The sequence below is a fragment of the Hemibagrus wyckioides genome, linkage group LG14, assembly GCF_019097595.1.
Source record: "Hemibagrus wyckioides isolate EC202008001 linkage group LG14, SWU_Hwy_1.0, whole genome shotgun sequence".
NCBI classification, from domain to species: domain Eukaryota; kingdom Metazoa; phylum Chordata; class Actinopteri; order Siluriformes; family Bagridae; genus Hemibagrus; species Hemibagrus wyckioides.
This window is the reverse complement of record NC_080723.1, coordinates 13,233,606-13,259,554: the sequence shown is the minus strand read 5'-3', so window position 1 is coordinate 13,259,554 and position 25,949 is coordinate 13,233,606. Positions and strand designations below refer to the sequence as shown.

The following is a 25,949-nucleotide window of genomic DNA, read 5'->3' as shown; positions in this document are numbered from 1 at the left end:
ATGGCACTAGAAATAATTCCCCAAACTGCCAACTTACAAGGATATCAACAATCAATTTACATTGTGTTCATCAAATTTGTAATAACGTTATACAGCTTGGAGAACATATAGAATATATGCTGTAAATAATAAATATAAAAGTAAGTATAAGTACTTTATACTCAGAGGTTCCTGACCTGTTAGACAGCCTGTAGATAATGTAAGATATAGACGTGTCTTACCGTAAACTGAAGAATGTCATGAAACCATCCATCATTTGATCCATACTTCATCTTGCAAGACATGAGAAACAGGTTAATTACAGAAGTCAAACCACAATGTCAACTCAAAACACTGTATTACTTCATTAAAATTATGTTCCTTACTTTGTCTTATGAATTAGAGGCATTACTACACACAATAGATAATAGGTAGTTAATTAGCAAATTTCACATTTTTATTGTGATTTTAGAGCCAACTTTTAATGACTTGTTTAATGTTTATTAATTAGTTATACTAAAAATGGTATCAGACATCAGTTATTCAAAGGGAGACTGGGAAATAGCACTAGATTAAATGTCCAATAATTTAGCAAACAGCTCGTTTATTTATTTTTTTCTTTTAAGTGATAAAATAATAAGCAATGATCCTGTGTTCTCATCGCCGTGGCTCAGGTTCAATTCCAGGGCAGGGAATTAACCCAGCCAATGAGGGGTTAACTCTCAGTGCGGGTCCCAAGCCCCGGATAAAAATGGGAGGGTTGGATCAGGAAGGGAATCTGGCGTAAAACCTGTGTCAAATCAAAAATGCTGACCAGATAATCCACTGTGGTGACCCTGAACAGGGAGCAGCCAAAAGACCAGCAACAATAAAATTAGGAGTAATGGTGCAGATTTTGCTGACCTATTATTGACCTTTCATGGAAAATGATGGCATTAGGTTGAGATAAATTAAGACAAAAAGGCAAAATGTTCTTTAAACCGTTTATTCATGCATTGGAAAATTGAATTAACCCAATACAAATGCTCCGTATGAAGTTTTTTTTTTTAACTAGGCAAAGTACAACTGAAGTCTGAAACTTCTATTTCAAAACAGAAAATAACCCTTTACTCGTTTTGCTTTCTCATTTCCAACATGTCCATATACTAAACCTGACATTTCCATTCCTCTAGCAGCAGCGTGCGACAGTAAATCTGTAGAAGCAGTGAAGACTACAAATCATTATTTAAGACTCGGACTCAAACATCTTCTTTCTGCCATCCATGCCAGCCTTGTCTTCAACGTTCTTACGCCAGTCGCCGACATCACGCAGTTCTTTATCCTATGACCCAAACAGAAAAGTTAGCATAATTAAATATTAATTAAACGTTTCTATTACTCTATTATTATACATTAATAATAAGTTCATAACCTTATATTTGTAAATGATATAGAGAAACAAAGAGAGATTGTAAAAAAAAATAAAATAAATTATCGAGCCCCCACCTCTTCCTTAACCTCCTTCTTCACTTGTTTCAGGTTGGCTCTCAGGTCCAGAGACACCTTGTGTTTAGAGCCGAGCAGAGCCTGAAGCATCTGATCCGCAGACATGCGCACCTTCCTCAAAGCCGGCTTCTTGAACTTGCCCTTCAGGTCCTGAACTTTAATCTTCATGTCCTCAATCTTGCGTGGTGCAAAAGAACAGTCATGTAAAGAACTTTAATTATGAATGTTGTTTATTGACTCTCTCTGGCCTTGTGTGAGGTCTAAACTGTACCTCCTTCGAACTTTTGTCCACTTTGCTCTCCATATCATATCTCTCCTCATCAATCACATCGATCTTATGGTGAAGTTCTTTGCACAGGTCCTGTAAACAAATCGGAGGCAAAACAGCATGCCATTAGATTTAAGATATTACACCATATACAGATCTATTTATTTTTAAATATGTGATGATGATTGATGAATTATATATATCCTAGGACAAAAAAAAGGACTAAATCCTTGCAGGGTGCATTTACCTGTAGCGCTTGTAAGCCGCTTGGCAGGGATAAAGCAGGGCACGTCTCTGCCATGTACCTTTTCCTCTCTTCTTCTCTTTGCTTTCCTTCAACCTCAAGCAAACCTTTAGCGATTGAGAGCATCAAGCTCTGAAGCACAGAGTTATAATCAGTTTCATCGCATTCCTTCTTTGTAACAAAATTCTGGATTGTAATACATGACCAAATATATGCATGAATTAATAACAGATAGGAAAGATCATCATTTAAAATATACCTTCAGGTTATGCTTGCGACTCGAAGACATCTTTTTCCTTAAGAGTTTTGATGGGAATGTATATGTATTACTTATACAGGCAGAGCAACAATACATATCATTGAATTCAATTCATCGTGGGCATGTTTGCATGCATGTTTGCATGCAGGCTCTAGTGAACTTCCACTACTCTATTTCACAAATACATGCCTTACAATATATAGACATTCAAATGAACTGCTATATTTTCACTTTGTTTACTTTCACACATGCACCTTTTTTTTTATGAATTGTTGTATATCTACACTGTACACCTAGAACAAGGTGATAAATAATAAAAAGATTTCATGGTACTTACTCCGACATTTTGGCAGGATTTTATTTTACACCCTGTAGTACAAAGGGAAGTCTGTTAATTTTACTATACTAACAATATTCAACAAAATGAGTGTAGTACAAATGAATTAAAATGGAAATATTTTTTAAAAATGGGGGGGGAGTCTTTAGAAATCAGATCAACAAAAAGATATTAAAATATGTACTATTACTTGTCACTGAAGTGTCTTTTGTGCCTTTAGGGTGTTTTTGTCTTTAACCTGGAACTCATATAAAGCTCAGATTTAGACCTGATGTACTGTAAAGGAGATTTCAGGTGGACTAAATTCACTTTTCGAGGTAAAATATAAATAGTAAAGGCATTGAAAACCCTTGAGTTTCCCTCCTCAGGGACAAGCAATTGTACGGTTAAGTATATTTTTTAATTAAAGTGAAGAGCTAATAGAAACTCTGGGAGAAAATGACAAAACTCACTAAAAAATTTGAAGGAACTGGAAATGGAAAATAAAAAGCCTTTTTACTTTCTGTGAATAAACATGTTATAAAAAAGTAACCAGGCATTTTAAGGATGGAGGAGTAAACTATACTGAGTACACAGTAACTCAGAACTGCAATACTCTGCTCGACATTTTGCACAGTTCACTTCATTTGCACTCACTTGACACTTCAGCAGTGACACTATCATTTTAATTCCAGCTTGTATGCTAATACTTACTATACACAAACTATGCATGCCACTGATTTATATCTGTCATATGGTATTTATTGTTAAATTTGGTGCAGGAAAACACATTGCCATTGTACTCGGTATACGTGCCAGTAAACATCGCAGCGGCATTCCACTATCCTTCAGTAAAGTAAAAACTAACGGCATCAACATTGCACATATCAGTTTACATCGTTTCAAATATTTTAAGAATACCGCAGTGAAGTCTGCTTTTTATCACACTCAGTTTTAAGCCTAATCCAATCAGTTTGTCGGAATCCCAGTTTTGGCATGCAGTGTGGAAATCAGTGTAAGATGCTATATTTGGGTGAGTGTGAGGTTCTTTAGATCATAGGCATGAAAGGCTTGTTTTTTTGGATGATTGTCAAAAAACCTGATACCACTTCAGAGTCCACCTAGCCTCTTAGAAATGTCCTGAGATGGCTAAGATGACCAAGACATTAGCGCCTGTGGTTTATAAAGCGGCATAGGATTCATACGATTAGACTGTGAAAGCTTTTTCGGCATAGCACACACTTGGTGACAAAAAAGCATTTACATTTCATGCAGCTCACCAAGACTGTTTACTATATTTAAGAACAGGAAAGTCCTCCTGGTGTTGAAAACAATGCATCCAAGAAATTTGATAAAAGATAAACAGCAATAGAAAATGGGTGGAATTTTCTTCGGCCATTCATTCTAATGATACACATCATCGCCTTGCGTTTACAAAGCCAGCCACCACAGATGTCGGTAATGTGAGTTAATCTCCCATGACCATCTTTTTCACTCACACAAAGCTCTTTGCATACACCTCTGCTTCGTGCTAGGGCACTGGGATCCAGTGACCATCACATTGCATGCACATCAGAAATGCCATCCGAAGCCTCATATTTACATGTGGAGCTTTTGGAGATGCAACAAGATAAACACAGCCATATCACTTTCTGGAGTTCAGAACCTTGAGGAATGTTGTTTCTGTAGCTCAGCTCAACACACAATTTATCAACCAGCGGATACATAAATTGATATAAAAGCTACTTGCCTAGCTATCTTACATATGTTAAGTTATATGAGTTCCAGAAAAACCTCTGTCCAAAGGTATACACAATCATCATCTAAAAAGGGTGTAGCTTTATAAATGTATATAGAATTATTAAATCATCATGAATGAAATTAAAATAATTGTATTTTTCTCCCATTACACTGCAATCTTTACAAATACTAAAGAACAACGACTGTATAAAATGTGTTTTGCTGCAAAACCAAAGAATACTCCCCAGATCAGGCAAAACTAGGTCAGACAGGACCGTCCGAACAGCTAAGGTGTTAATCCAAAATCTCGAATGCAGCACGAAAGGCGAAAGAACAGCTGCAGCATACCACAGAACAAGTGACAGAAAGAGCGAACGCAAGCGCTCACCTATGTGTGGAAGAAGGTGGAGAGGAGCTCACAGCCGACAGAGTTGGGGGATGACTGTGACTGCTGCAGGAACCTGGCATTATCTGAAGGTTTATATTGCATTCCGTGATGGTGAAGGAAATCCCATCTTCCTCTTTATGGAAGTAGTTTCACTCAGAAGCCAATGGGCTGGCAAGCACCTGAAACATTAGATGGAAACCTCCACCTCCTCCCTTCACTACCATCAATATAAATAACCCTTCTTTCAAGATACTGATCCTTATCTTTAATTATTCCTACAAACTGCACCCCCATTATGCAGAGGGCAAGGGTGGGGGGCCAACAGGGTCTGCCAACTGGAGCTGGCAAAGGGTTTCTTGATGGAAGACTTTCAAATGGCCATAAAGGAAGAAGTGAGCAGCATTTTGGACTCTGCAGAAGTAAACACGGACATAAAGGGCACAAGTGACTCCCTAATGAAACAATCTCACTGCAGAAATATGTGATACCAGCAAACATGATGGAATGGAATATTAAAAAAAAGCAGCGGCATGTGGAAAAGGAAACAAACACAGATTCACGACCCAAACATTTCTCAATTTAGTGCTCCTTTGATTCCCCTGAGCTCTTAGTTCTTAGTTAGATGTCTCATCGTCCCATCTGTGTTAAGTGGCTGTGGAAAAGAGATTCGCTAGCTGTCGTTATCTCACTAATTGGAAGAATAGAGTCAGAGAGGCATGCTCAGCAAGAGTTCTGCAGAACATTAAGGGAATGGAGCCAGAGAATTACTATCAGGACACACACACACACACAAACCCACACACAACCACAGCCAGGATGAACATAAGGGCACATTCGCATACACACACATGAACATGTGTGAGTGTGAGAGGAAATCTCTGGGTGGATTGGTAGGGGGTTAAAACTGTTGAAGGACAATTATGAACAGATTGTGTTTAAAGTGAGCCACATAGCTCAGTCAAGAATATAACGACGAACTGCTCACGTCTTGACGTTAGAGTGCTTTGATTTCCCGACGTAATTTGATAGAAACAGAACAACGATTAAAAATTATTTTACGTCAGTCAGTTAAAGTACAGTAACATCCAGTGAGTCAAATGATCAGAGGTGAGATAAAGAGAGGCAGTGTACAGAGACAGTGAGCAACTGCTAAGTAATTATGGAGAGGGATAGCACTGTTTATAGTGTTTGAGCTTCGATTTATAAATGGAAAACAAATTTTGAAATTTGAGTCTCTGTGGGAGTGAATTCCAAGAATTAAGTGCCATGAACGCAGCACTAGCCATACAGGAAAGTCTAAATTTAGGAACAGGTACACTGGAACTGCATGGCATAAAAAACACATATTTTAAAATTAATTCTAGCAACAGAAAGGTGTATTTACATTGATGCCATAAAAGACCATTTTGTTGTTTTTGTTGTTGTTGCGAGAATAAATTTCATTTTACACAACAACATTTCTTCCATGGACATATAGTATATGTACAGTATATGGAAATGTAAATTGGTGTAATTGTAGGTAACCTGTTTTTAGGCAAAGATAGTGGTAAGAAAGTGGTACCCAGGGTAAAGAGAATGGGTGAAATTCAATGCGGGTGGGAATTTTGGATGTACTGCAGTATAAAAGGTCTTCACTGCTGAAGCTTATGAAGGCTTGGACCTGGGGTTAAGTATAGACCAGATTCCTACTGCAGAGGTGAGAGGATGCTTTTTTTACTGATCATACTGATGTTTGAGTGCAGCGATGAGTCAGTTTGTAACCAGTCATTGTCAAGACAGAGGACTAAATTTCAACACTAAAGCATCTGTTTTATGTGTTAAGCGTAAAGTATTTAATATGCATCCAGTGCGTAGTATCGTGTCATTGTTTATAAATAAGCTAGTGGCAGAACTACAGTACAACTTGAGCTACTTTATAATGAAAGCTAAGATTGGGTGACTGCAGATGATGTAAATGAATCCTACTGGGGGGAAAAGTTGATGGAATGCGATTTGTTATAGCAAACCCTATGGCACCTACATAAAAAAATGAAAATTAAAACAAAATCCTAATGGGCAAAGTGAAAGCGATGAAAGAAGCAAGTAGAAGTCGATGCCAGTGGGGTTAACAAGGATGCCTCAACCAGTGAAAAGTCTCGTCTTTATTGCTATTAATTTGTGTCCCTTAAATCCCGTACTTTAAACAAGAATTGAAGAAAAAAACTATTTCAGACATTTGATCTTGCTGTCACCTTGACCCTGTTTGGATCAGCTCCAAAATCTAATCTGCTAGTTAGAGTGATAATTCCAAACTAATCCTACAAAAAGTCAACCAGTCGTTCTTGTCATATTGCACTTCTGAGAATCTCGTATGGATGAACAGACACCCTGAAAACATAACACCCTCAACACGTAGCAGCAGAGTCATAAATTAAGGGTCAATTGACTAATATCGCACAACAGATATCTTCAGCAATATTATCCCACTTTAAAACTATTATAACCATTATCAGACTATTCAGTATGTTTCTGCTAATTTCAAGTTGCAAAAAAGAATAACTTTCACTGGCGTGTTATTGTATCATATGTTCATTTCCAGTAAACACTTTATCCTGGACGCCCTGTGGATATGGAGTCCATCCCAGGAACATCGGGCTTTTACACCTACATGCAATTGAATGTACCAGTATGTTTTTGGGAGGTGGGAGGAAACTGGAGATTCCAGAGGAAACCCACACAGACACAAATTATCTGCTAAGAGGATGACAATATCATTAGCAAATAAATGGGTTGGATCAGCTTATAGTTGTTTTATAAATCATATCATAATCTGAAATATTAGACACAGTTGCCCATATTCAAGAATGTTTATTTTTGCTTTTTACTTCTTAGAAGTTGATGATTTAATTTTATGTGTTGACCCAGCTTGTTCTGATAAATACACTTCAAATAATGGCCTTGAGTCAAAAATGAACTGAGTGTTTTCTTTAATATCTACATATACAAATGCATAAGACTTTAAAAACATGATACAGAAAATACATTGCAACATTGTTCTGTTTTCTAGTTTAAACAGAGAACATTATAATTTAAGTTCACCTGAGATCAAGTCAAACTGTTAGAAATATACAGCAAAAGAAAGCACTGTAGTTAGGCCATATATATATATATATTTTTTTTATATATATAGATTAGACTGTGGATAATGTTTTTAGGAGAGGAGCATAGCAGTGGAGAGGATTTACGATCAGTCAGACAGAGATGCACTAGTTATCGCCACAAGGGTTGAAAACACTGGCACTGCTCACAGAATGACCACTGCAACAAAACCTTCACATTACTGAACTGAGCTGTGTCCTGCCACACACCACAATGCAGGAACTGGCAGCAGGACAAGGATTAGCCATTGTACAGAATATTCCAGAGTATAAAAACATTGTCAGTGCCTGACAACTGCATACATAGTGTGAGTCTCACAATACAATCACGCAGGACGAGTTCAAAGGCACCAAAAACTCAGGAACGCACCACCTCAGCACACTGCTCACTAAAATATTAAAATAGAATAATTACTGTACACAAGCATAAGCAATACTACACACGAGGATGATTAGATCTCCTACACGGTGAATTAAAACACAACAGAGTAATCTAGCATCAATTAATAATCAGTACACAGGAAGCATCTGCATCATATTCATCTAAAAATAGTAAAGTCTATCTGTGCTGAGCAATGAAGAAGTGGCATGTCAGTTTCAAACATTTCACCTGTGCAGTTTCTTTACAACGTCTAGTTAGTGCAATAAAAAACGGCTTCGCAGTACTTCACAAGTCAGTCAAAATCCATACTACTAATGGTGACAACCCCAAAAATATATATACTAGTTGGTACCAGACACAAGATATCTCACTTTCCAAGCACAAAGCTCAAGTTGAGTGCAACAGTTTGCATCTTGCATTGTTCTAAATAGTGGAAAAAGTACCACTATTTCATATCGGTATCTACATGCAAAAAAGTTTGGGAACCGAAAGGAAGACCCTCTTAATATGATCTGTGCAGAGGTATTTTAAAAAAAAACATGGCAACCTGCATGGCATGGTAGGGAGTGACAGGAATATCATCATGAATAATATTTTTTATTATGGCAGGAATGCAAAATTTGCAAATACGTTAGAAAGGTAAATGAGTTCTTGGAGAATATTTTCTTTTCTGAATATCTTATTTTCTTAGATCACTGTATTTTTTGTTACTAGTGACAATGAAAGAAACTGTTAAAATGCCATGGTATAAATGTCTTCAGATACTTTGTGCTAAGGTTATGCAAACTTTTGCACTCAAACTTGAAAGGATGGTGATAATCACATGACTGGGAACATGTTGTGACCAGATTCCTCATAGAGGAAAATTCTTACCTACAAAAATTAATTATGTCCACTGCCTCTGAAAAATGCATGGATTACCAAAATGGTCCAGATTCAACGTTGGTTCATTTTTACAACAGCATCAGTTAAAGACATGATGCTAGATCAGTGTCTCCCAAACCTCCCAGACTGTCCACGTTGCTGCTCTCTCCCAACACAGCTGTGCCAGGTATTGTGTGTTCTGCTTGGTTTGTGTTTGTTTGTTGCTAGCTAAGAGAAAGCCTAAAGTTGGAGAGTCTGGAGGTTCCTAAGGATTGAGTTGGGAAACATGGCACTAGACTGATGCTAATCCACTATTCAAAGGTAGTCAATTTTAGAGAAGCTTTACACTCCCCATCCAGTAGACATGATTTGACATCACTGGGTCTCCTGAGATTTCCCGTCACGCTGCCCTGAAAGAAAAATATAGCAATACTATGGCTGCAACCCTCATGTACACAAGTCTTCAGCACCAGAGTCTGTTTTTAACACTTGAGCAGACACATTTTTACTCCGGCTCTCCTGTTTAGCAGCTATACAGTACTTGATCTGAAGTTTTTCCATCTCAGATATAGTCTGGAAGAAGTTTTGCTTTTTTTTTGTTTGTTTTTTTTAACGAATGAATGAATCTTTTTGAATAGCCAGTGTCTAATCACTAGGATCAGTAATTAGCTCAAAGCTGCCAGTCATAAAAGTGTACCCGATAAATCAGTATGAGGCTGAAAAGAAATGCATGGGGTGTATGTTTAGGTCCAAGCTAGCTTGCGTGAGATGGCCTGTTTGAAGCACTCAGGGTCTGTGTTTCCTCCAGGTCGAAGTGTCCTCTCCAGACTTACTAAAGCATTCTGGTGGCACTCGCGGATGTTGACCGGGTGCTTGGCCCTGAGCAGCTCATACGCAGCGATCAGCCTCATGTTGTGCTTGATCATGAGGTACTGGATGACGCATGTAGGAGCGAGTGAGAAGCCATCGCGACAGTGAACCAGCACTCGCTTCCTCTTTCCTGCCGAGGCATCGATGCACTCATTGATGGCATCAAAGCAACGCTGGTGCAGCTCTGCTCCATCCTCACCCAGCTCTCCTGGCTCCTCCATGTGCACTTTCAGACGCGACCAGCTGTGCTTTGTGCCTCTCGAGCATGTGCAAGGGATCAAGTTGAGGCATGTCTCGCCTGGCAGGCTGCTCATGTCGATTATGCTGTCGATGTTGTTCCGGCAAAGCATGCGGCCACTATAGGCTGCATTAACATTCCCAATGTAGATGTAGTCAGTCACTTTGGAGATTACTGGTTCGGAGTAGTGGAAGTGTTCTGGGCCGCTTGGTTTGGGTTCAGGTGTCTCCGGGCTAGTCTTAACACCCCCTGGTCCCGCTCTGCGCCGCAGTTTCTTGGAGCCAGAGCGCGACGGAGGGTTTGAGTCAGACTCTGAGCTGCTGTTCCACGGTGGCGAGAAGAGCGAGAACCGGCTAGAGGACTTGCTTTTGCCAAGAAGCTCCACAGGACTCGAGAGGCCTGAGCTGGAGGCAGTGGTGGAGCCAGAAGCACAGAAAAGGGAGGCTCGCTCTAGAGAACCCGTGCTGCTGGCTGCACCAGCGCTGTGGGCCTGCTCCATCTGCACAGTACATCATACAATGTAACAGACTGAATCACACAAAAACCACATACACAAGAAATTATCTACATTTTATATGAGGCAAGCGAATATGATTTATGACTACGAATGAGTTGTCTCCGCTAAGCAGGAATTTATACATTAATCTGCATTTGTGCACTAGCTAACTACATTTTATTACAATATATAATAAATCATATAATAAAAACAAATGATACCTGGTACTGGGCAAGGTATAGAGTTAGAGTTTTAGAGTCGAGTCAGCAAGTCTGGACTAGCTAATGATTTTCTGATTTATCCATTATTGTTATATGCACAAGTCAAATGTAGACTGTCCTGCTGTCCACACCTGAGCTTTGAGGTTGTTCTTCCATTCCTGTGTCTCCAGAGCTTTGAAGCGGCCATTGCTGTCTGAGGATACTGACAGGCAGAGCGGCCGGTGGGTTCTGGGGGGCAGCTGTGGGGTCAGAGCCACGGGGGCTGGCCGTAACTCACGCTGCTCATTCCTACTCATCATCAGATCTGGACAGGAGCCTGACAAGAGACAAATAAAACATAAATCACAAAGAGTTATTGTAAGGGATGTTTGAAACTACAGAACTCACATATTAGAGGAGAAACTGAGGTGACAAAACACAAAAAAGATGACATAACAGAACTAAAATTAAACTGCATAGCAATACAATGGAGGTTTTGGTCTTGCCCTTTATTCATGAATAAGGAAGCAAACAAAGTCTCTCTCTGGCACTTGTCTCAAAGTCGTCATGGAAAACCGTGTCCATGGGCCTGAATCTAGAAGGACACTCATTAAAGGAGCTGAAGGGTCTTTTTGATCACCAGCAACATGACACAGGCATTAAAACTCCCACAAAGCTCACTTCAGTCTGCTGCTACACGTTATTGTTCAGCTGATTGACAACAAGCACATGTGATAAGTGTGTCATTTCAACAGCAGCACCAGCACAATGAATCTTTCTGCACAGTTGTATTGTAGATCAGCTTGTAAAAACAGCAAAGTCACAAAATCTACAATCGCAAAAACATTCCAGCAATTTGTAAATTGCACTCTAGATACGACTGGGAATTCTGGAAAACGGTCTTTATCAAACACCAGTGGAAAAAAACACTAAAAGGGTAAACGGGATCAAGGATGATAAACTGAGAAACCTAGAGCTCAGATCTGTCACCACAGCATGTGTGAGGGAGAAAATGAGCCACCAAATAAAATTAAGATCATACAGAGTTTCTCAGCAACACATAACACACATGGGATAGAACAAATGTTTATTTTATTCAGGGTGCAAAATGATCAGAGCAGCGATAAGATCCTTACCGATTGCACATGCTGAACGAGAAATGGGCTGGAGCTGTAAATGATTGCAGATCTTGAGAGTGTTCAGTAGATTCTTGGCGATCATGCCTTAAAGAAAGGAAGAGAATTAATATTTAAAAAAAAAAAAAGAACAAGACCTGGCGCATGAATAGAATAAAAGTGTGCAATGTTAACATACTGTAGTGTGTTTTACATGGATGTGCCTTCCGTCTAATTTTAATACTGAAACACCAGTAAGAGGTAATAAAATATATTCAGTTAACCATTAGGAGAGGAAAAAGAGCAAGCTTCATTATTGTGCCATCATCAAGCATCATTTTCCCCAGTTCAATTAAAAATTTCATCCTGGCTGTGAAAGTGCACATGTTTGTGTTTGACAAACAGAAATATTAAATGCAACAAAAGCCTTATTGAAACCCAGCTCAATATTTCATCCTGTAACCTTTCTGTAATAGCTGTGTAGCCTTACATAATCTCATTAACATGGCAATGTATGTTTATGAAAATCTGATAGGAAGTGCCGATTTTTGCAGGATGTATTTACTGAACCAGTGCCCTGTTTAAAAATAAAAGCATCGTTGAGCAGTTAGGATGTGTTGTGTGGACAGCTGATAGAGTTGAATATACTGAATTCAATACTAAATATTACTGGAAATCAGTTTTATCATGGTCGTTTCCTTACTATCTCCATGAGAGTAAAAATCTTCACTTCATTCCAGATGCACACACTAACCTGCACATAACTACAGTGCTGATCTCTGTAATTTATTAGCATTTTCTGAGTTTGTCCCTGAATCTATGTTTATATGCTGCATAACAAATATCTGAATAAATCAAAATTTTGTTGTTCTTTCGGCTGCTCCCTGTTTGGGATCACCACACCGGATCATTTGGTCCGCATGTTTCGATTTGTCACAGGTTTTACGCCGGATGCCCTTCCTGACCCAACCCTACCATTTAATCTGGGCTTGGGACCAGCACTGGAGTACCAGCAGGCTTCATCACAGCATTAAAATACTGGTGACTAAAATGGTTAGGTGTTTTTTTAAATACCCATGCATGGATTATGCACTTTAATAGTTTGTCTGGTCAGCTGTTTGTCTGTGTGACTGAGTGTCTGGAAGTCTAGGATATCAGTATACATGATATTTTGACCGTGGTCTAAAGTGATCAATATGACTATTCCTTATTCCCTCACAAGGCTCTACCTTTCACAGTTAAAAAACTCTAAAGGGTCTCATAGGTAGAGCTCAACAATGAAAACTTCCCCACACTGTCATCTGAATCAAATGAATACAAATCACAAACTATGTAAAAACCTGATGTAACAATAAGAACATGAAATCTACAGACTTTTAATAGTTTTATTAATTTTACTAACAACTTAACAGTACATAATAGATCAAATGTTTCTCAGGCCTACATTTTATGCTTGTCTGTTCCCATGACCTTTTTTTTCCCAGCTAAAAAACAGCACAAAAATGTCTCAGGAGCAAGGTGTCCTTCAGTTATTCCCTTCCAAATGGCACACTGAAGACTAATGGCCATAACATGGTCCAGCCACCTTCAGAGTGTCCTGTATAGCATTCAGCATTTCAGAGTTTTGGTGTTGTGACCCATCTTCCCAGCGTGAATACCATTAGCTCCCACTGGTGCCATTCTTGAACCATGAAACCTTTCATACAACAGTGATATCCAATGCAACAAGCCCAGTTTACATTTTCTAGTGTTTCTAAAACTTTCTAGCTCCAGTAATTTGTGAAGTGCACAAATCACACATATATGTTAAAATGACTGGTTAAGCTGCCTCAAAAGAACAAAATGTTGCACTGGAAAAATCTAAGCAAATAATCTAAAGCATCCGTCAATCAAGACGACTGAACACAGCATCACACCTCTTCAATCATATTGGTCTTTATCCTAATAAGGACCTGGCCTTGGGTGGCAACAGTATCCAAATCATTCATTTACTTTCAATAAACAAATTACATTCGCAGTAGATCCGGTGCCAACACCAATCCATTGCACAAACACAAGAACAAACATTCACACCTAGTGCAATTTGGTGTAGCCATTGCACCCATGTTTCAGGATGTAGGAGGAAACCGGAGAACCCAGAGGACACCCACACAGGGAACATGCGTAACTCCACGCAGACACTAAGGCGTGCTCTGGATCGAACTGGGGAGCTGTGATTTCCCCACGAAAATCATCATGAACTTAATGAGCGTTTAGTCTTGATCTTTGTGCTGCAATGCTTTGCAGAATCTCGGCCCTGTGTGTCCTGAGCAATCGTAACTGTCTTACCATTTTGTTTGGAGTGGATTTTCGTATCCAGCTGATTAAGTGCAATAAAATCCTTGTTCCATTTTTTCACGGTTTCCATCTTCTGCCTCCTGTATGGAGTAGACAAAATGCAATAAGTTGTATCATTATTATTAGGCAATGCATGGAAATGAATGCAGCACTAGAGATGAGCTTTTTCTTTCTCTTTTTTCTCTTTCTATCTGCATTCACAATAACTTAATGGCAAGGAAAACAAAAACACCCCCGCAATTCCGATGCATTCCACCACTTGGCGGCTGGAAACACGACCAATGTGGCCAGAAATAACGACAAATAACGTTAGAGAAAGTCTTTGCATGGTCTCAGTATGCAGTAAACAGACATAGCCTTTAGGAATCGACTGCAATCGGGGTGTAAAATACCGCTAGCACATGACCATTTGTCTCAATTCAGCTGTATCACTGCGGATCCTAGCGGAACTGTCTCAGATAGACAGCACCTTCATCAAGGCGCCTTTCACACTCAGCCACTTTTTTGCCTCATTTCCTCAACAGCGCGTGCAAATAATCACACAAGCATCATGCAGCAGCACGCGCACAGGGAGCGGCGGACACGCGAGCGCGCAGGCGGCCCGAGAAAACGGCATTTATGATAAGAAACTGAAAAACACAAACCCCAGCCATTCACACAGTCTTTGCAGCGCTCAGCTGAATGAGGCTCACGCGGACAACTGACCTCATACTGGCGACGCGCTGGGGATGATGGGAAATGTAGTCAGGCACAGAAGCCGCTGCGGAGGTCTTTTCCGGTTTCCGCTGTTTGAAACACGGCCACAATAAATAAACAATATTTAAACATCACAACATTTTCTACACAAATAAACATACTAAGAGAGAAATCTGTTTTGCTCAGTGTTTCATTATACACGAAAAAAGTCATGATACAGCTGTCAGGCCTATGATTTATATAGCATTCAGCAACAGAAGTATGTATGTTGTCATAAAAGTTCTAATGTCAGAGACAGATATAACACTTTTTCTGTCACAAGTTGGCCCATGGTGTATTATGTGACATAAATCTGAATTATTTCTGATATTGGGTTTTTTTGTTTGTTTGTTTGGGGTTTTTTTGTTGTTGTTTTTGTTTTGTTTCGTCTACAGCCATGATACGAAACGGAAAAGTATACACTATATTACCAAACGTTTTGGGACGTCTGCCTTTACATGCACATGAATTTAATATGGAGTCGGCCCGCACTTCGCAGCTATAACAGCTTCAACTCTTCTGGGAAGGCTTTCCACAAGGTTTATGGGGATTTTGACCATTCCTCTAGAAGCGTATTTGTGAGGTCAGGCACTGATGTTGGACGAGAAGGCCTGGCTCTCAGTCTCCGCTTTAATTCATCCCAAAGGTGTTCTATCGGATTGCATTCAATGATTTGGAGGAGTGTCCCAAAACAATATAGTGTAGAAATCCCACTGTGATGGTTTAGTTGGAATAACAACAGAATATGAACATCTCTGGAATATTTCTAAAGTTAATTTCAGCATTTTTAATGAATGTATTAGTTACTGTTAACTAACTGTTCATTATACAGGCTTACTTCATTCAAGATTCAACATTCTTTTACTGTCACTATACTGGGTACAGCGAAATTAGAGTAGTCCCTGCAGTGCAATTCTCATATAATGTGGTGCAAACTATACATCCGTTTTACAAATGAAATAATGAAATAATGAAATAAATAAATAAATAAATAAATAAATAAATAAATAAATAAATAAATAACCCTGCAGTCAGGACAATAGTGATAAATAAGTCGATTATTGTAATGATGTATACAGTATAAATAGGTATGTCAATACTATTTATATTGATATAAACACGTTATAAATTATATTTATGTATCTATTATACCTATTCATAAGATGTAGCCGAATGTTGAATTAGGTTTTTTTTTTTTTTTTTGCGTAGATGTGTACCTTTTATGTCTGCTGGGGATACTAATCATTCTATATGCAGATAGGGTAGTCACATATGCACATATTTTCTGTGGTAGCACTCTAGATTGCCACCCCATCAAGTCATTTAGTCAAACCATGTCTGGTTCTGTTCAAGTTCATATTTGTTTTAAATCAGTGAATAAATGGAGGCCTACATATCTCAAGGTCTGTTATTCATATAAGAGTTGTGTGTGTTACAAATGTCACTGGCTAATCAACACTTTTGTGAGAGTTTCACACAAATGCATCCTAATAGTGTTATTTTAGTAGATAAATTGATAATCACAACAACAACAACAACAACAGAGGTTTAATTTCACAATTAGATCTATCTATAAATGTCAAAATATAAAGAATACAAAATAAACCTTTCCTGACTGAAGATGTGGATTTAGTTGAAATTCACTTCACACACTGTTCATGATATCAATGTGCACAGAAAATATGACAGTTTGAAGCTTCTTTTTATAGTAGGTTACTTCTGTACACCTGAAAGTATAGTCTGCAATGCAGTTTATTTTGTTTTTTTATACACTTTTGTGTCATGTATTTAACGTAAAAGAAATGAAAGAGCACAGCACAAGCCCTGCAAGAAACAAAGCAAATACTCCATCCTGACTCTGTTTACATAGTATCGCCAAGCATACAAGATCTCAAAACTAATCTCTAAAACTAATATCTTTAAAACTAATATCTAATAATTTTTGACTTACCTTTCGGTCTTGTTGATGTAATGTAATAGTGGAGAGATGGAGCTCAGTGCAGCTTGTTATCAGTGTTAAGATCATCAGTCTCTTCTGAGCTGTTCTGGATAATTGACCTGCTGCTCGACTCTCTGGGTTTCCAGGAGACCTCAGCTCACCAATGATGTCATGGTCTGTGACAACAATAACCTACAATAACCAGGGCACCTACAGGTCCTTTGTCTGACTTATTTAATCATGAAACAACCTTTGAATAGTTGGTCTAGGGCCTGTCCCTGAATGTACTGGAGTGGTTTTACTGTTAGTAAATGGTTAGTTGGACCTGTTAGGAGATGTGTTATGATTATAATACATATTTAATGCTTTTTAAAATTATTTTCCTTACATTCTGATTACTTACATGTGATTGAATAAGGTGTGTGTAAATCTTACATAAAGATGCACACCAGTGGGTAGTACAATGATCTTGTTTGCATTTCAAAGAGCTGGCCCTTGGATCTCGGGCCATTCTGCTCAAGACAAAATGTGAATCTCTTAAGACTATACTGCTCCTAGGATTAAGAATAACATGGACAGTGGAAAGACAAATACACACACATGCACAGAATTATTTTTAAAAATAACATTTAGGTGTTGGGAACAAAAAGACACTAAATAAAAGATAGAGACATTATTGAAAAAATCCCTTAATTGATGTGTTGCATGCTGATTTCATACTTATTTTAGATCTTTAACTTTATTTAGAACATATAATAAGGCTTTAGACACAGTGTTGTGTCCAGGCTTAAAGTTATTTGGTGGGGAAGCAGGGAAAGGAAACACTAATTGGTGGTAACATTGTATTATGCCCTGGAAAGGTTTGCATTACCAGAGTATATTATTAGGTGGCCTCATAATTTTTGGAAATGGTTCCTAATACTTTCATCAAATCAGGGATTTCATCAAAATATTTACAATTCAATATGAGCGAGACATGGACGCAAACTACAATTTGGACGGCATACAGATGGTACATATTTATCCAGTATCACACCAGCGCTGTTGTACTGATTATCAGCGTGGCTTTGATTCAGCCATAGGCAAAAGCCAGTACAGACAAGAAAAGTCATACAAACAGTGAAATCCTGCAGTGTTGTTTTACTAAATATCAGCAGTCTTGGAACTCGATTTGTCTGATCAGATTAGTGGATGGGAAATAACAGCTGTCTAATAGATGTATAATCAGATTGCATGACCTCGGTAGATCACCAGCTTCTGTAAGCAGCTCAGCTCGGTTTGTGTCAGACTGCTGTAGTATCCGTTCATAGTGATGTTCCCCTAACAGTCATGTTGCTATACGAGGATCACAGCTCTGTAATGTTCACAGCATGAACAAGAGGAAGCCTGAAGGTCATACCTGCTGAGTGTAGGCTTTGATGCTGCAGGATTTCTTTTACTACTGATCTGAGTTTCATTTAGTTCTATTAGAGGATTTAAATCTGAATAATATTGGTCTTTCATCAAAAAAGGAGCCGGAAATTTCTGAGCAAAAACAGGAAACATACATATACCCACACAGTAATGTCCAGCTACTTTTCCTACGAATAATTAGTATTATATGATATATCCCTTTTGAAATTGTATACACTCACTGTTCACTTCATTAGGAATACCTGGATACCTGCTCAGTTGGCAGCAGCACCAGGCATAGAATCATGCAGATACAGGTTAAGAGCTTCAGTTAGTTCACATCAGACATCACAATGAAGAAAACTGTCATCTCTGTGGTTGTTGGTGCCAGATGGGCTGGTTTGAGTATTTCAGAAACTGCTGATCACCTGGCATTTTCACACATTACAGTCTATAGAGTTGACAAAAACATAAAATATCAGTTCCAAGCAGCGGTTCCTTTTTGGTGAGAAAGGTTAGAAAAGTATGGTCAGGTTTGAGTTGAGAGGACAGCTATGGCATGTAACAGGTTAGGAAAGTGGGGGTTTAAATGGTCTTTATCAAGGTCTGTATCGCCGTACTGTCTCAATTTCCTAAGCCAGGATATGCAAAGAAAAGTATTTCAGTGTGTTGTAATGTATATGTGACAAAAATAAAGGCTACTTCTTCTAAGAAATAACCAACCTTGATGCACAGATCTCAGAATGCACATTAAACATGGAGGCAGATGGGCTACAACAGCAGAGGACCACATTGCATCCTACTACTGTCAGCTATGAACAGGAATCTGAGGCTACAATAGGCACAGCTTCAACAGATGATGATTGGAAAATGTCGCCTGGTCTTTTTCCGATCTTTAACTGCACAGTTTCAAGGAATCTGTGCCAAGTATAGTTTCACATTTGCTGATTGGATAATTGCATGATGGAGTAGGTGTATATACGTACATACAGAGTAAAATGGTTTGATTATACTCTTGACTATATTCATCAGTGAGAAATCCCAGCAACCTTGTAGCACTGGGTATAGTACAGGGGACCTGAAATTTCATTACGGTGGCCTAATTAAACCTTATGTGTGCTGACACTCTGCACACAAACCCTTATCCTTTATCCTTTATTGCCACCAGAGAAATCAGTGTGTGTGTGTGTGTTGCCACCAGAGAAATCAACATGTATGCGCATGATAGAGAGTGTATCCCAAGCTGATGCATGAAAAAGCAGTCATAGAAAAGTTTGTGGATGTAAATAGTGTTTATGTTAAAAAGAAACTTTATATGTAGTTATGTACAGTTCTTAAATGTAGTTTATTCATATGCGCAGTCCAAGGAGGAGTAGGCTGGGATTTTCTTTCACTTCAAGTTATGTTCTTTATATAACTGTGTATGTGACAAGTAAAATCTGAGCTCTTGAAAATATACTGTGTTGTATTATCAGGAATGTGTGTACACATGTGCAAATATGTTTTTTTAGACAGTGTATCAGTTTAAGACAGACTGATGAAGTCATTTTGCTTAGTTTTCAAAGTGCTAAACATCCACATTTTGATGTTTCTACTGGATAAATGTTGGTAAAACGTATGGCACAAAAGTTGTTTGCAAAATGAAGTGGTGACACTTTTAAAAAGTCTTGTTGGTGAATGGAATTCTCAGTGTGTGTTTCAGGGCCAGAGTCGAGTCCACCTGCTCGGCTGAGAGCAGTGTATGCCACTGTGCCACGGGTCTGCGTGGGTTTGACAGCATGTCTGCCCAGTGCCTCAGTTGGTTTCCTGTAGCATCACATCCCAGGAAGATCTTCCCAATGGCATCATTCCTGCTCACTTTATCATGATCCCACACAGAGATCACCAACTGGACTCTCTGTGCATGAAGGGTAGATAGAGGAAACATTTAAACTCTTCAAAATGTATTACATATACATTACCAATATACAATTGGCAATAATGTCAAGAGATCTCAAAGGGCTTAGGTGCACATTTTAGCTTAGAGCTGATGAGCCATACTCAAACAGGCAGCTACACAGAGTTCACTAGGCTAAGGCAAACTCGTCAAGCAAAAAACTAAAATAACTGAAATGCATTGGCAGGTAAGACTCCATACCAGACAGAACAATTTCTGGGTTATTTAAAAGAGTGAGAGAGAGAGAGAGAGAGAGAGAGAGAGAGAGAGAGAGAGAGAGAGAAAGGAACTGAGGAACATGTAGTCAACAACTACATGTTACAAAAGCTCTAATTCTACAGTTTGTGTGTGAATGCTTGTGTGTGTGTGTGTGTGTGTGTGTGTGTGTGTGTGCATGTGTGTGAAAGGCATGCATAATCAAAATTCTGGCATTTGGGAAATGTGATATGTGTCATGTTGGCTGAAGATCTTGGAAAAAGGAGTGTGTGTTATTGGATTATTCTGGTTGTGAGGAAAGGACTGGCAGTAATGTAATAAACACATAAAGGTAATATCTCACAAAAAACATGTGGCAAAAGCAGTCACACCTCAAAAATACATCAAATTAAATGTGTGTGTTTTTTAATGTACTTGCTGTTTACTCTATAATGTCAAGTTGCAAACATGTAAAATTCCTTTGTCATCCATTACCATTTAACACAAAACAGTAGGATGATTATTGACCTGCACAAGAGGTAACAAAAAACAACTGTTTTTGATTCTGAGTGTCAGAATTACAGCATTACTTTATAAACCAATGTTTCGTGTTCAAGCTCAATACATCATACATTGCAAGTGTTATTCGTGTCAAAAATTCCTGTACAAGTGTAGTATAGAATTTGATGATAATGGAGTAATGCCAATGTAAGGATGCATTTCAAGATCATCTGAGAAGGAATAACATAATGAAAGCAAAAAAAAGAAAAGGCTCATGCAGAGTAAAGTGACCCACCTGAATCTGATCAAATGACACATCAAATGTAAAAGATTCATTGAAGTAAGGATTCAACGTTTGCTTCTTCACTGATGTTTTCTTTTTCTTCCACTTCTTCTTGTCCAGAACCAACTGGATTTTAACATATGGATCTAAAGTACATTTAACGCCACTGATACATTACTGCCATTCAGAATAATCGTTGATATACTGACAGTTCAGACTGTTGATCAGTTTACACTTACATGAGGATCACAACTAACCTGATGAACCTCCAGTGTCCATTTGCTTTAAGTTCTTGGCCTCCAGAATCACCACAGTGAGCTTACTTGCAGTGGGGACATACCGCAGCGAGAAGCAAATCTCACCCAGATGTTCTTGCTATAAAGTGGTACAATATTTAAATAAACCTATTTGACTTGGTCACGGGTTCTACTGCCCTTATATAATAAGATAAAAACAATTATTACTGTTTTCCCACAAGCCAGAACTGTAGCTTTGGTATTAAGGCTGGTAGATTTAGTAAGAAACATAACTAGCTAATTTAAAAGAAAGTAGTAGTTTGATTAGAGACCTTACCACTGAGTAATTCACACAAAACTCTAGACCAACTTGCCTGTATCTTGCTCGCTAAAACTTACATGAATAAGTTACATGAATAATCATACAGTAATACCTGAATAAATATGATGTAATGATGAGTTATAGCATCATGAGCTAAGGAAGAGCTAACCTTAACTACAGTGAACCTTATGAATTTATGAATGAATAACAAAAACTTTAAGCACATGTTAGTACATGTATGCTAATTAATGTATAACGGATAAGCTAAGTAAAAAATGCTCTAAGAACATGCATTCAACATGCATGACTTTAGATCATCAAACTAATTTTTAGATTAAGATTTATTTTTACACTACTGATTTGCTGGCAGTTTGCTGCATATATATTTACTGTTTATTGTTCTTTTTACCCACTGTACCTCTTTGAATCAATAATCATTACCACTGATAGGTTTGTTATGTTCCAAATAAAACATGTTTTAAATAGTGGTTACAGGAAATGCCTGGCTGAAGCTGAGTAAATATTTAGTCTTCAGAACCAGATATTCAAGAAAAAGAAGGTTTGACTATGAGATGATTGCAACATTATCAGCTGCCCCCTCAACAAAAAAAAATTAAAGTAAAATTCGGACACCTCTCTAAGCCTAAGCCTCACTGTACCTCATTTTTTGATGGTGCATTCAGGTCACTCCACTCCTCAATCACATGGTTCCAGTCCACAGCAGAGAGCTCTAGCCTCAGCTCACCAATCACATCATGTTTGGAGAATCTGTTGAAGTCGTACACCTGGATCACGAGCGTAGACTCGCTGAGATCCTTCTGAGAAATCTAAGCACGTAAATCACATGGATCAGAGGGAGAGAGAGAGAGAGAGAGAGAGAGAGAGTGCAGTTACTTTTAGAAAAGCTGAATGGAATCATAGGTGATTTTAAATGCAATAAAAAATATAAAAGAAAATGAGAATTCAGACAAATGTAGCTGTGTTGTTTCAAAGCATCCATGGTGATTTTTCCTTTAGATTATTAGATAAAGATATTTAAATTAAGGCCTACATGTGATATTGTGATATGTTTGTGATTTACCTGATACTTAAAGTGCTCATTGAACACTGGGTTCAGAGTTTTTCTGAACACTTTAGTCTCAAAGGTTTTGGACTTGTTGGGATGGATGTATACTTTTACATAAGGGTCAGATGTTCCTGAAGAGTCCATAGCCATTAATTCTGCAGCTTCTTTCACTCCGACCGACATCTAAAATACACCAAAAAGATTCTATGACAATGTATGTGGTGTGTAAAATCTATACTTATTTTTCCGCATTATAAACATGTTCCTGAATATGGACAAATCCCTGAGTGATAATGACTGATAATACTTATTCAGACATGCAACTTATACAATCTGCAGCTCCAGTCTCTAAATTAAGCTCATTCACACATGATTAAATGGCTCAGATGGACCTCTGAGCGGGCTGCATTGTACTCCAGGGAATACAGCAGCTTCCCCCGTGGCTGGTTAAGTGATCCGTACTCTACATCCGTCGCTTCAGGCTGCACCTGTCGATCAAATAAATCATCCAATCAGAAAAAGACCACACCTCTAAACTCCCCAGCGTGGGTTCATATGAGAGGGTAAAATGTCCATTCACTCACCAGCGCTGTTGTACTGGTACCATTCAGTCCTTTCAGGCTCATCTGATTCTGCTTCTTTTTCTTCTTCTTCCCTTTGCAGCAGCATTTTATGCAGCAGCACAGCACACAGATTAGAAGCACCAGGAGGATCAGGGCAATTATTGCATAGATTGCCCATCTTGGCACTAGAAGAGAGGGTGATAAAAGATAAATAAAAATGTATGGTTAATATTGAACAGGCAGAGCAACAAGGCTGGTGTAGCTGTAAACTGCACTATGGCATGCATCTGAAGCATTAGGCAAGAGCACAGCCAGCAGGATTAGAGTGAGATAAACTTGCAACAAGTGAAAAGTGAGAGGTAAGAAATGTGCCCCGGGAGTGGAATTAGATATACTGGATGGAACAGGTGCCTCCATCCACAAGGAGGGAGTGACGAAGGTAGTTGTTGGGGGGGCTCTTAGCAGAAGGGGCAAAGGTTTGGCAATACTCACGCGGGATCTTGTCCAACAGAGAGGGTAGAAACCCGGGGAAGGCTGTGGTGGAGTTGGTGATCAGTGTAGTGACATTGACTGATGTTGGGAATCCAGATGTTGGAGGTGAAGTGACTGAGGTTAGAGGTGCAGGGACTGACGTTGAAGATACAGAGGCTGATAATGAAGTTATGTTGATTAAAGATGAAGTTGTGTTGAGTGAAACTGAAGTTGTGTTGAGTGAAGATGCATTGCTCCTACTCACAAAATCATCCATAGCTCAGGCGGCAAAACAATGTTTAAAAGCTCACTGTAAATATAAAGATGAAACATAAGTGGAGCAGAATTCAGCTGCCTGCTAGAACTGTTGCACAATACTGCTCTCTGATGGTTTAATATGCAAACTACAAATTCTCAAACAGAAATTCATTCCACAGGTTTATTTCTTTGGACTACGACTATTCAATAATACATTTACAGAAAGGCAAGAAATAAAAATAAAATAAAAATAAATAAATAAAAGCCGCACAGTTCCTGTGGCTTACATGAAGCAACTGTAATGAATAACTTTGGTTGTAATACCAGATCAGACGTTAAGCCAACACCATAGTTAAACAACGGCATTGAGTGTTGACAACTGATGCAAAGCTCTATTAAAGAGGGTGTGCTACAGAGCACCGAGATAACATTCTTTTCCAATGAAATATATACCTAGAAAAGTGCAGCTATTGCTGAAGCAAATACACCAGGAATATGTGGTACATTTGCATGCTGTGAGATCCTAATCTGATACAAAGCTCAAGACAATAGACATGTGATAGCTTGGGAACAAATTTAAAAAAAAAAAAACAGACTGAATTTTACTGACAAATGCAAACCTACAGTAACAAAACACCATAATTAAGCTACCAACCAATATCACACAACTGGAAATTAATATATTCTAACATAACATCCAAATATTACAGTAAAACTCACTGTTGCAGAATCTTAGCAAAGGTTTGGACTCGAGTCCCATCAAATGTACACTTCACAACAACTAATGGAGTGAGGAAGGAAGTTACTTCCCATAGCAAAGCCCAATCACCCCACAGTCAAAACATGGCTGCTTAGCTTGCCAACACTACTGACGTTCATTTTTAGATTCTAGCTATTGATTAGTTAACATAATCATATAGAGAATATTTGATTGTTTTCTGCTGGCCAAAACATTTTTATAACTGGCTTTCTAAAAAGAAATAATAATCATAATCATTGTCGAACACTTGCTGATGATAAATGTTCACCCAAGTATCATAGTAATAACATTCAGATCAAGTCACATCTAGAGAATACAAATATAAAACTTACCTTATTCTGTTTCAATTAGGCATATATTTCCCTATTCCTCCATTTTATTCCATTCGTGTACTTTGGCATTAACAGCATTCTAAAGAAAGTGATGAAAACTGACCAAGCCATGGAGACTCTTACTTCTGACGTACTTGCCACACCTCATCTTCACACAATGTGACTGAGCTGTATGAGGTGGAACCTTTCAAGAAAATTCAGATAAGGTGGCGAATAAGAAAAAACACCAGATCTAAGAGGAAGTGCTAATGAAGACACTAGTGAATCATGTAGCCTGCACCTCAGCAGTGTTGTCACTGTAGGAGTACATGACACATTTATGTTTCCCTCCCATATATTTGCATTTGAGGTGGAAATACGGACAGAAACCTGTTCTTTGTAAATATTGTGTCTTGACATTGTGACTTACTGTCTGAGCTCCGGTCTGATAAATATTTAAATGCTGGATTTGTTGTTCATTCTCCATAGTTTTGGAGTGTAAATGTTTCAAGATCACAAACCCAATACAGTGGCCCATAACAAAACGACAAAATATGTAAAGGAATGCTTTTTCTCTATGATGGTTTTCATTTGTTAGTAATAGTGTCCCTTTTTATCTTTAATAACCAGCTCGGTGAAAGGCTGGTATTTTCTATTACATCT

The 25,949-nt window shown here is 38.4% G+C and overlaps 3 protein-coding genes across 3 annotated transcripts; all 3 read right to left on the bottom strand.

Annotated features, from left to right (window-relative positions):
• Positions 1-948: 948 nt before the first annotated feature.
• Positions 949-4,785, bottom strand: LOC131365072 (troponin I, fast skeletal muscle-like). The gene is made up of 7 exons (XM_058408681.1): positions 4,680-4,785; positions 2,573-2,604; positions 2,236-2,272; positions 1,980-2,108; positions 1,736-1,825; positions 1,465-1,641; positions 949-1,300 (listed from the first exon to the last, which is right to left on the bottom strand). The coding sequence occupies exons 2-7, from the start codon at positions 2,578-2,580 to the stop codon at positions 1,205-1,207; spliced, it is 537 nt and encodes a 178-aa protein (XP_058264664.1). The 5' UTR covers positions 2,581-2,604; positions 4,680-4,785; the 3' UTR covers positions 949-1,204.
• Positions 4,786-7,628: 2,843 nt separating this feature from the next.
• Positions 7,629-18,300, bottom strand: LOC131365121 (uncharacterized). Its single transcript, XM_058408747.1, has 7 exons — positions 18,231-18,300; positions 17,005-17,168; positions 15,024-15,103; positions 14,310-14,398; positions 12,003-12,089; positions 11,019-11,203; positions 7,629-10,669 (listed from the first exon to the last, which is right to left on the bottom strand). Exons 1-7 carry the CDS (start codon positions 18,298-18,300, stop codon positions 9,806-9,808), a joined length of 1,539 nt encoding a protein of 512 aa, XP_058264730.1. The 3' UTR covers positions 7,629-9,805.
• Positions 18,301-19,644: 1,344 nt separating this feature from the next.
• syt8 (synaptotagmin VIII) lies at positions 19,645-25,568 on the bottom strand. Its single transcript, XM_058407492.1, has 9 exons — positions 25,308-25,568; positions 23,979-24,267; positions 23,508-23,671; positions 23,316-23,411; positions 22,939-23,106; positions 22,517-22,684; positions 21,557-21,674; positions 21,312-21,445; positions 19,645-20,281 (listed from the first exon to the last, which is right to left on the bottom strand). The coding sequence occupies exons 2-9, from the start codon at positions 24,232-24,234 to the stop codon at positions 20,042-20,044; spliced, it is 1,344 nt and encodes a 447-aa protein (XP_058263475.1). The 5' UTR covers positions 24,235-24,267; positions 25,308-25,568; the 3' UTR covers positions 19,645-20,041.
• Positions 25,569-25,949: the final 381 nt, after the last annotated feature.